Here is a 12108-nt window from a genome sequence, read left to right as displayed (position 1 = left end):
GATCCTCACAACAACCCTTGGAGGCAGGTGGTGCTATTATTATCATTATCCCCATGTTACAGAAAAACAGATATTTGAACTCAGGTCTTCCTGATTCCAGGCCCAGCACCCTTATCTACTGCACTGTCTGGTCTTTGGAGCAAATTGTACCAATGTAATACTGAAAATGAAAGTGCTTCTATCTGTAACTGTGTATACTAAAACTTGTTTTACTTTCCAAAAACTTTTTTTAAGGAACAAGCATTTGATCCATATGAAACCTTGTCGCAGGATATTCTTTCACCACAATTCCATGAGCGTTTCAATACTTTGATGGCCAAACCTGCTGTTTCTCTACATTTTCAGGTAAATTTAAATTCAAACATTACTTTTCCATACTTGGTGGCATGATAATTGGCCTCCCAAACTCATTTGATAAGATGAAAGTGAATGAGGTATATGGTATTCCTGTTTTAGAAACTAGCCACATCTAAGAGAGAAAAAATTACGATAGTAATAATGTTGACTTTTTTGAAGTGGTTTCCTTGACTATTTTTTTTAATAGTGATAAACGGTTTTTATTCAGGCAATGAAACATGAAAAAATATATTAGTATTTATTATAATAATTTCATTTGTGTAAGTATAACTCTTACAAATTATTATTATTTTTTAGAGGAGGGAAGGCTGGACAATTGGGGTTAAGGGACTTGCCCAAGGTCACACATCTAGTAAATGTTAAGTATCTGAGGTCAGATTTAAACTCAGGTCCTTCTGACTCCAGGGCTGGTGCTCTGTTCACTACACCATCTAGCTGCCCCTACTCTTACAAATATTTACCTGACATATAAAATGGGAAATTATTGTACATATAAAATTTATATACATGATCATTACATATACAATGCAATTCTGGTAGGAATCAAGCAACTTTCACACCTTCCTATGGAAGAGTAACTGATCACTCAATGTATGGCTGTCACAGGGGCATAATGGAAGAAGTTATACAGTTAGGCTGGTCACTTATTGGTACATATGTTACTATATATGAAATCTGTTGGCAGTGTACTTAGGCTGACAGCAACATTGAGGAACATACTGGCACCTTTGAGAATTAAAAGAGGCAAGGAAGAGAAGGCTCCAGGTTTGATTGAATTAAGACTTTGGGGTTGGCTTAAGGGTTCCAATTCTTATGACTACAAGATCATTTGAGTTATCAAGTAAATGCAGAAGATTGCAGTTATTAGCCTGCCTGCCTTCATCAGTGAATATTCTTTGTGCACATACACATCATGAAAGAAAATATTCACATGTACAATATGTTGTCATGATCTTGACAGTTATTAAAAGCATACAGATAGTGAAAATGCCACAAATTTTCTCTTCATTAGGAATTTTCATCCTTTTTATCTAGTATATTTGAATATTTAAACTTTTCACTGCTAATACTACTGATTTAGTAAAATTTAGTAACTGAAAGAGATACATGTCCAAAACAGAACTTGCTATCTTTCACCAAAACCCATCCCTCCTCTCAACTTCCTTATTTTTGTCTAGGGCACTACCATCCTTTAAGTCACCCAGGTTCCCAATCTTGGAGTCATCCTCAACTTTTCACTTTCCCCCACTCACCAGAGCTCATCAGTTGCCAAGTTCTTTTAATTCTACTTCCACAACATATCTCTTATTTGTCGCTTTTTCTTTATTCACATTCTAATTTAGACCTTTACCACCTATCTGTTGCAACACCCAGACTATTTCAATGGCTTCTCATTTGGTTTTGTTGTATCTAGCCTTTCCCCTCTCTAATCCTAATCTTTCACAAACTGCCAACTTGATATTCTTAAAGCACAGTTCTGTCCATCTCTCTTCCCTGTTGAAGAAGATCAGTGGTGCCCTGTTGCATCTAATTTCAAATACAAACTCCTCTTTTAGGCAGTTAAGTATATGACCATCTATCTCTAGTCAGTCTTTCCAGTGTGATAACCTCCCCTCTTCTCCCCATTCTCGTTCATTTTATGATTTAGCCAAATTGTACTACTTTCTGTTCCCATATATAATGTTCCATCTTCTGTGTCCTTTCCTTTGATGAGCTGTTCTTCGTGCTTGGGGAATATAGCCCACTCAAAGCTTTCCCTCCTCACCCTCTATCTTTTGGAACTCTTAACTTTCTTTACCGATAACTGAAATGCTATCTCTTCCAAGAGACCTTTCCTGATTTTCTTAGTCGTTAGTACTTCCACCCTTTTATTTATTTTGTATTTTTTACTGTATGATTCCCCCCCCCCCATAGAATGTAAACTCCCTGAGGACAGGGATCCTTCCTTCCTTTCTTCTTTCCTCCCTCTCTCCCTCAATCCCTCTCTCCTTTCATTATTCTACCAAAAATAGCTGTGGTACACAGCTGAATATAAGTATTATCATAAAAGAAATACAAGGAATTGTAAGACTTCCAAGGAGGAAAAAATCATTTCATGTTCTAACTTCTATTACCTTTTCAATCTTATTTCATTTTATTCTCCTTTCTATATTCTCTATTCTAGTCAAACTAACTTACTAGCTTGCTTTATATAATGTTCCATCTTTTGCTTTTGTGACTTTGCATCTCTTGGATGTATACCCTCTTCACATTTTCTTCTTTGAAGCCTTAGTTTCTTCAGGGCAAATACTGTTTTCACTTTTCTTTTGGTAGCCTTAGTGCTTTGTCATTAGGAGGCTCTTAAGTAATGTTTGTTAAATTTATTTGAATAGAAAATGGAGAGGAGAAAATGTATTTAAGAAGGATTGTAGAGGAATTAATTGACTGAATTTGGGGGTTCAAGGTGGAGTAATGTCTCAATAAGAAAATGATCTTTCTTTCCATATCTCTAATAAAACTTGATGAAGAACAAGTTCAGTACAAATGAAGAAGTGGGAGAGTTGAACTATAAGAGATTTTAACATATATGGATATTTGAGTTCAGGATATTAGTTTCTAAAGATGATACATCTAATAAACAACAGCACTGGTAGGTTGTTATTGTAGAATAGAGATAGAGGTTTGGGGAGTTAAGGAGCCATGAGGATATGGATGTTGATGTTTCTGAGGTATAGAGCTTCAGTTATCTGGTGCGGTCACTTGATTGTACACTTGAAGGAACTGAGACCCAGAAGTGTTAACTGACCTGCCCAGGGTCACACAGATAAAAATCAAAGCTGGAATTTGACTCAGGGGCCCCTGACTCCAAAGCCAAAGCTCTTATAGTGAGTAAACCAGATGTTGAAATCATTGAGAAAAGTAAAAGTGAAAGTAGAGCAGAGATATCAAACACATGGCCCACAACACTCCTGAGTATGACCTAAACCTAATTAAAATGCAACTTGAAAATATCTAACAGAATAAAAATACAATAAAATATAGATACATTTTAAAACTAAGTATGTGGCCCAATGTGCTATATGTATGCATTAGTGTCCCGTGTTTCTAATTGAATTTGATACTGCCATTCTATTATTTTTTGGAGGGATTTTATTTTATTTTTCCCTAGTTACATGTAAAGACTATTTTTAACATTCATTTAAAAAAATTTTGAGTTACAAATTTTCCCTCTCCCTCTCTCACTTCCCCCTCTTCCTGAGATGGTAAGCAATTTGACATAGGTTAGATATGTTCAATCATACAAAATGTATTACTATATTAGACATGTTGCTAAAGAAGACATAGACCCAAAGAAAAAGAAACCCACAAAAATACAGAAAATGAAAAATAGTATGCTTTGATCTGCATTCAAGACTCCATCATTTTCTCTGGAGGTGGATAATCATTTTTCATCATGAATCTTGGAATTGTTAGGTCATTGTATTGCTGAGAATAGCCAAGTCATTTACAGTTGATCATTATACATATTGCTATTATTGTGTATAATGTTCTCCTGGTTTTGCTCACTTCATCTTGCCTCAGTTCATAGAAATCTTTCCAGGTTTTTCTGAAAGCAGCCTACTCATCATTTCCTTTAGCACAGTAATATTCCATTACAAGCATATACCTCAACTTGTTTAGCCATTCTGCAGTTGATAGACATCCCCTCAATTTCCAGGTTTTTGCTACTACAGAAAGAGCTGCTATAAATATTTTGTACAAATTGGTCCTTTCCCTTTTGGGGGAGATCTCTTTGGGATACAGGCCTAGTAGTGGTATTGCTGGATCAGTGGATATGCACAATTTGATTGCCCTTTGGGCATAATTCCAAATTGCTCTTCATAATGGTTGGATCAGTCCATAACTCTACCAAGTGCATTAGTGTCCAAAATTTTCCTCTATCTCCTTCAACGTTTACCATTTTCTTTTTCTTTCATATTAGCCAATCTGATAGATATGAGTGGTAACTCAAAGTTGTTTTGGTTTGCATTTCTCCATCAATGACACTGCTATTCCAGAGGTTCATAGATGATGATAATGTAAACAAATGAAATTAACTTTAAAAGAGGAGGATCTTTTTGGGTGGTGATAATGGAAGAACAGTTTAGTAATGTGAATAGTGAAATGTGTTTGAAAAAAGACTAAGGAAGGACTACATAGGACTTAACAGCTGTAACCTTGAAGGACAGGAAGTCATGGAACATGATATTCTGGAAGGCAAAGGAGCCAGGACTTACAACCAAGAATCACCTACTTGGTGAAATTAAGTATAATACTTAAGAGGAAAAAATGGTCATTCAGTGAAATAGAAGGATTTCAAACTTTCATAAGGAGAAGACCAGAATTAAACAAAAAATTTCATCTCCAATATAAAGACCCAATAGAAGCTGAAAGGGAAAAGAAAACATAAGGGATTCAATGGAGATAAATCATTTATATCCATATGTAGGAAGATGATAGTTGCAATTCTTAAAAATTGTACCACTAATAATGCAGCTAGAAGGAATATATATATATATATATATATATATATATATATATATATATATATATAGACAGAGGGTATGGGTATAAGGTGAATTTAAGGGAATGACATAAAAAAAATAAGTAAGGAATGAGAAAGAGGAATATACTGGGTGCAGAAGGAAGGGAGAGGTAGGATAGGGTAAATTATTTCCCATGAAGAGGTACATAAGAACTATTACAATAAAGGGGAAGATGGGAGGGTGGGTGATGGGCATCACTTGAACCTTACTTATCAGTATTGGCTGAAAAAGGGAATAATATACACAATCAGTTGAATGTAGAAATCTATGTTACCTAACAGGGGAGTACGAGGGGAAGAGATTAAGTAAAAGGGGGGAGGGGACTGACAGAAGAGAGGGCAGACTAAGGGAGGTGGTAGACAGAAGCAAAACACTGATGAGGAGAGAATGGGTGAAAGGAGAGAGGACAACCAGGAGGAAAAATAGGATGGAGGAAAATACACAGTAATCATAACTGTGAATGTGAACAGGATGAACTCTTCCATAAAATGGAAATCAATAACAGAGTGGATCAAAAACCAAAATCCTACAATATGTTGTTTACCGGAAACACACTTGAAGCAGATAGACACAGAATAAAGGTAAAGGGCTGGAGCAGAATCTATTATGTAAAAAAAAAAGTAGCAGTCCTTATCTTAGTCAAAGCAAAAGCAAAAATAGACCTAATTAAAAGAGATAAGAAAGGAAACTAAATCTTGCTAAAAGGTACTGTAGACAATGAAATAATATCAATACTAAACATACATGCAGTAAGTAGTATAGCATCCAAATTCTTAAAGGAAAAGTTAAGTGAGTTACAGGTTCATGGCCAAACAAGAGATAGAGAACATTATGAAATGTGAAATAGATAATTTTGATTGTTAAATTAAAAACTCTTGCATAAACAAAACCAGTACAATCAGGATTAGAAAGAAAGCAAAAACCTGGGAAACAGTCTTTACAAGTGTCTCTGATAAAAGGTCTCATTTCTCAAATGAGAACTGAGTTTGTAAGAATATAAGCCATTCCCCAATTGATAAATGGTCAAAAGATATGAACAGGGGGCTGCTAGGTGGCACAGTGAATAAAACACCAGCCCTGGAGTCAGGAAGACCTGGGGTCAAATCCGGCCTCAGACACTTAACACAAAAACTAGCTGGGCGGGCAAGTCACTTAACCCCAATTGCCCTCCCCTCTCCCCTCCAAAAAAAAAAAGCAAAAATTAAAAATAAGATATGAACAGACAGTTAATCAAAGCTATGTATAGGCACGTGAAGAAGTGCTCTAAATCACTTTTGATTAGAGAAATGCAAATTAAAACAACTCTGAGGTACTTCACACCTATCAGATTGGCTAATATGACAAAAAAGGAAAATGATAAATGTTGGAAAGGATGTGGGAAAATTAGGACACTAATGCATTGTTGGTGGAGTTGTGAACTGATTAAGCTATTCTGGAGAGCCATTTGGAATTATGCCCAAAGGGCCACCAAAATGTATATTCTTTGATCCAGCAATGACACTACTAGGTTTGTATCTCAAAGAGATGATAAAAAGGAAAAAGGATCTAGGTGTACAAGAATATTTATAGCAGCTTTTTTCATGGTGGTGAAATATTAGAAATTGAGGGGATACCCATCGTTTAGGGAATGGCTGAACAAACTGTGGTATATGAATGTAATGGAATACTATTGTGCAATAAGAAATGATGAACAGGCAGATTTCAGAAAAACCTGGAAAGACATATATGAACTGATGCAAAGTGAAATGAGCAGATCCAGGAAAACACTGTACACAGTATCAGCAACATTGTGTGATGATCACCTATTAATGACTAAGCTCTTCTCAGCAACACAATCCTAGTCAGTTAAAAAGGACTCAAGAAGAAAAATGCTATCCATATCCAGATAATGAACTGATGGACTCTGAATGTAGATTGAAGCAACTTTTTTCACTCAATTCTTTTTTGTGTTTTTCTTTTCCTTTTGTTCTGTTTCTTCTTTCACAACTGTGACTAATATGGAAATATGTTTGACATGATAGCACATGTAGGATCTATATCAAATTGCCTACCATTTTAGAAAGAGGGAGGGGGGGGAAGGAGGAGAGGGAGAAAGAAAAATTTAGAATTCCACATAAAGACTGCCTAGAGGTAGAAAGAAGCAGAGAAGAGCATAGTCTGGAAAAATGTCCAGGAAGTGCTTTAGGGCAAGATAAAGTGAAAGGTTATGTACCAGAGCGTAAGGTCCTATGCAAAGCAGTTCAAGGTCTGGTGGTGGGAGAAAGACCAGAGTATAAGCCATGTGGTTTGGAAATCTCTGAATGAAGGTTTTAGGGAGGAGTAGGGATGAAACTATGGGAATGGGGAGGAATTTTTCAAGGGTAAGAATTATTTTGGAATTCAAAATTTAATTTCAGTTCAAATTTAACATATTTATTAAGCCCTTACTGTTTATTAAACTTTGAAGTTCTGGGTGAAATGTTCTAATATATAAATATAATCAGTGCTTTAATTACCTGAATATAGAAAAAAACCATGAGTGATGAGCAAAACTCTGATAAAAAAGAATTTTGAGCATACTGTAATTAGATAGGAATTATAATACAGTGCAAGATAGTTTAGTAAATGAACTTTCTATTTCCCTCTTCTTTTGATTCAGTGAAAATCTAACTAGTAACAGTACTTTTACTCTACTGCTTTTATGGATAGGTGCTTCCCAATTATTTCTCCAATTGCTATTTTTAAAAATTCCACAAGAAGAGTCATTTGTAGCAGTCCATGTGACATGCAAGGTATAAGGATCCTAAGCAGTATTTCTCTGATAGGATACTATCAGGAACAAACCTATAAAACTCCAACACCTTAGCCTGCTAATGACATGATACCCTACTAATTCTTTCAGTAGACTTAAAGGCAATGAAGAAATAAGTGGTAAAATTAGAAATTTGGAAATTCTGATTTCCAAAATAACAGAAAATACTTCCTTTATTAATTAACTCTGAGCCTCTATCCTTTTTTATTAGATAACAGAGAAATCTCTTTTTCTGTAATCTTTCTCTCATTATCAAATTCCATTTTCATAATCTTTGATAAATACCAATGTCAGCGACTATATTATATTTTTAGAGTAACAAATATTGTAATGGAAAGTTAACCAATACATCAGTCAGATCTTTCACATATATACAATATTGTACCTCTTTGAAAAAAAGTGGCTAGCTTAACAATTGTAATTACATGGCATTCAATTTTAGTTTCATCCCCGTTTACATTGTTTTCATTATATATTTTGTGTTCTTGGTTCTACTTACTTCACTTTGTATCAGTTCATATAAATCTCCCATTCTTCTCTCATTTCCATATTTTTAATCTTAGCATTTTTTGTTTCATCTTGCATGCTTGTTATTTTTGTTGGAAGTCACAATTTATATTTTAAAAACAAAAAAAAATCTCATCATCTAATTTAGAAGTCTCCTTATCAATTCTCACTAAACTTCGAAGATGTTTTGTATACGTCAAAATTCAAATGTGCATATTAGTCAAATTGCGCTTATAGTACCTGCTTACATGAATAATGGCGCATTTATATAGTGCTTTTAAGTTTTATAATGCACTTTCCCGTATATCTGTGAGATAAGAATACATGTTTTATTATCTACATTTTATAGAGGAAGAGCTTGAGGTTAGTGGGTTATGTGACTTAGTCATATGTTTATTAAATGGCCTAGTGATGACTTCAACCCAGGTCTTCTAACTCCAAGTCTAGTACCTGTGTTATAAATCTTGACTGTTCTCACAGCAGCTATTAGATAGAAAATTCTCCACTTTTCAACTTATTTAGAGTTTTATTTTGATCTCAATATGATTTGGTCCCAGAATGACTTGAATGTAGAAAAAAGTTAAGTATTATGTCATAGTTTGACTTCAGATGACAATACTATGTAAAACATTATATAAATGTTTAACACTCCACTCTTCTTTTATGAGAAAATGTATTTTTATAGCCCTCAAGATTATCTTTAACATCTGTCAGTCCCCTTCTTCTTTATTGTGAGAAAAAAATGCCCATTTAGGAAATCAGCATTTTAAAAATAATAAAATATTAGTCTTTATAGCTACAGAAGATGATTTTCTCCTCAGGAAAATAAAAGTCCATTTTCACTTTTAGATAATCAGTTTTAATTTTTATTTCTTTTTGATAAGTTTATATTCTATTATGGTCTTGGTGTATTCTGTATATTTCATACATGCAAATTTGGATAATTTTTTTTCCCTTCCAGTCCATTGCTGATGGCTTTAAAGAGGCTGTACGGTATGTTCTTCCACGCCTTATGCTAGTTCCAGTTTACCATTGTTCACACTACTTTGAATTATTAGAGGTAAGTATAAAAGCTTGTATAAACAAACTTTTTCCTTCTTTTTTTTTCTTTTTTCTTTTTTGGAGGGCAATTGGGGTTAAGTGACTTGCCCAAGGTCACATGACTAGTTTTTGTGTTAAGTATCTGAGGCTGGATTTGAACTCAGGTCCTCCTGACTCCAGGGCTGTTGCTCTATTCACTGCGCCACCTAGGTGCCCCTGTTTTCCTTATTTTTTAAGTTTGAAAATTGATCTTAGTTCTAAATTATATCATTATTGTATGCATTGTCTTTGTTTGAACAAAACAAATTGAACAGAAAATGACTTAAGCAAATGACTTCTAGGGAGCTCAGAACAAAATATGTACTTCTTTATTTGGGTTTATGTTATTTAAGGTTAAGTATAGAAAAGTTTATTTTGAAAAGGTTTTTTTTTTTTGAGACTGTGTCTCCCTGAACCACTCATGGGTTCAATGCTAAAACTGATCCACATGGAAGCTTTGACCTCCTACATTTAAAATGAAGGCTGGTTTACCCCTCTTTAAGTTGACTAGTGGCCCTCCTACTCCTGGGGACTACCTGAGGTGCCAGATTTTAGTGTAGACCCCTGAAGCCCCACTGCAGCTCAGAACTTCTGAGCTCAAGCAGTCTGTTAGCCCCAGCTAATGCCTATAAGCAGGCATGTACCTCTACTCCAGCCTAAAAGTTTATTTTCATCTCAGACTTAGTAATATTGAACCTGAAATTCATCTGACTAGTTGAACATTTTTCATACTAATTTTCTGTTCCAACTCATGTTTAAAGATATAATGATCCATAACTTCATTGATATGACTACTTCCTCTATTGATACAAATAACAACTCTTCTATACTGTAGTAAATGCTCTTTTAGAGTTGCTGTGGCCAAAATTGGGGCAGCAAGGTGGTGCAGTGGACTGTCTCCATCTTCAGCTGAGGGAACATGGTAGTTAAGAGGCAAGTGGAGATTTGGCTTGACTTACCTGGCACATATTGCCTCATATCTCTTCCTCAGGGTGCCTTGCTGCTGAACTAGGCTAAACAAGTATTTGTTAAATCTTACTCTGTTTCCTGTATTAAGTACCAGGGATAAGAAAGGTAAAAACATTCCTTGGTACCGAGGAACTCGTGTTCTAATGGGAGGAAAGGAAATAGTTTGCAAACAACAGAGTTTATACAAGATATGTACAGGGTAAATTGGAAATTATCTCAGAAGGGAAACACTAGCATTAAGGAGAGCTGGGAAAGACCTTTTGCAGAGGTGATCTAAGACTGGAAGGAGGCCAAGGAAGTGAAGAGGGAAAACATTTTTGATATTGGAACAGTTAATGGAAATGTACTGAGTTGGTATATGGAGCTTCATGTATGAGGAACAGCAAAGAGGCAAGTGCTTCTGAATTGTAGAGTACATGGAGGGAAGTAAAGTATAAGAAAACTGAAAAAGTGAGAAGGGAGGAGGTTACAGAGGGCTTTAGAAGCCAAACAGTGAATCTTAAGTTTAATTCTGGAGGTAATAGGGAGCCACTGGAATATAATTCAGTAGGAGGGCTTATGTGGTCATATCTCCTCTTTATAGAGCTAACTTTAGCATCTAAGGAGAGGATGGACTGAACTTGAGGAGATATTTGAGGCTGGCAGACCAGCCAGAAGATTCCTTTAATAATCTAGGTGTGAGGACCCGTACCTAGGTGGTGGCAGTGTCAGAGAAGAGAAAGGGGACACGTACAAGAGATGTTGCAAAGGTAGAATCAACAAGCCTTAGTGATAGATTGGATATCAGGGTGAGAGAGCATGCTTAGCACTTAGTAGTCTATATTTTTAATAGATTTTGACTGATGTCTTTTCTTTTTACATTATGTAGATTCCCCCCTGCATCCTTACCTATTCCCAGAGAGCCATCTTGTATAACAAAGATTTTTTTTCAATTGGCAAAACCAATATATGACAATATTTGTATGTTGCATATCTACGGAACCCCCTCACCCCTCAGCTTTTCAATGGAATAGGGGGAGATATCTTTTCATATCTCATCTCTGGGATCAAGTTTGAACTTTATAATTTTGTAGTATTCAGTTTAATTATTTTATTTGTGTTGTTCATTCCATTGACATTATGGTAGTTGTATATACTGTCTCCTTACTCTGCCTACTTCACTTTGCTTCTTTGTATTTATTACATTCATCATTTCTTATAGCTAGTAATATTGCATTACATTCATGTATCACAATTTGTCTAGTCATTCCTAAATCTTCTTTGTTTCCAGTTATTTGCTACCACAATAGTGCTTATTATGATGATACTTAATATGGTGTTGCTTATCAAAGATATTAGAACTGACCCGTAGACATCTGCAGAAAGAATTATTCCAGTTTGTTATGAAACATAGAACTAAAATACATTTCTTGTTTGGTGTACTTTATCTCTTGTATTGACAGTAACTAGTAGAAATGAATTAACATTGTTTTGTATTTTCTGGCATCTTAATTTAAAAACAACGACAACACAGCTTTATTCTTGTGCAAAGTAATATGAAATCTCTCCCACAGTTAGTCTTTTCTCCTGATTTTGAATATGAAATATATTATTATATTAGTAGTAGTTGAGTTCAAGAAAGATGGATTGTGGGGTGGCTAGGTGGTGCAGGAAGGGTGCCAGCCCTGGAGTCGGGAGGACCCCCGGGGGATCCAGTTCCTGGCCTCAGATACTTAACACCCACCCACACACCCCCCCCCCCCCCCCACAGAGAAAAAAAACTGGCCATGTAACCTTGGGCAAGTTACTTAACCCCAATTGCTTAAAAAAAAAAAAGATAGATTGTAGAAAAGTTGTCTT

At 35.3% G+C, this 12108-nt stretch overlaps 1 protein-coding gene across 1 annotated transcript in view; it reads left to right on the top strand.

Moving 5' to 3' along the window:
- SOS2 (SOS Ras/Rho guanine nucleotide exchange factor 2) overlaps positions 1-12108 on the top strand; it is a 109509-nt gene that overhangs the window by 51862 nt on the left and 45539 nt on the right. The window contains exons 7-8 of the mRNA XM_069082324.1: positions 235-345; positions 9182-9280. Of these exons, the coding sequence (XP_068938425.1) occupies positions 235-345; positions 9182-9280 (210 nt within the window). The remainder of the gene's footprint in view (positions 1-234; positions 346-9181; positions 9281-12108) is intronic.

The sequence above is a fragment of the Petaurus breviceps genome, unplaced genomic scaffold, assembly GCF_028583685.1.
Source record: "Petaurus breviceps papuanus isolate PSGF00001 unplaced genomic scaffold, PetGlider_PUasm1.0 164, whole genome shotgun sequence".
Lineage (NCBI taxonomy): Eukaryota > Metazoa > Chordata > Mammalia > Diprotodontia > Petauridae > Petaurus > Petaurus breviceps.
This window is presented reverse-complemented; position numbering and strand designations above follow the sequence as displayed.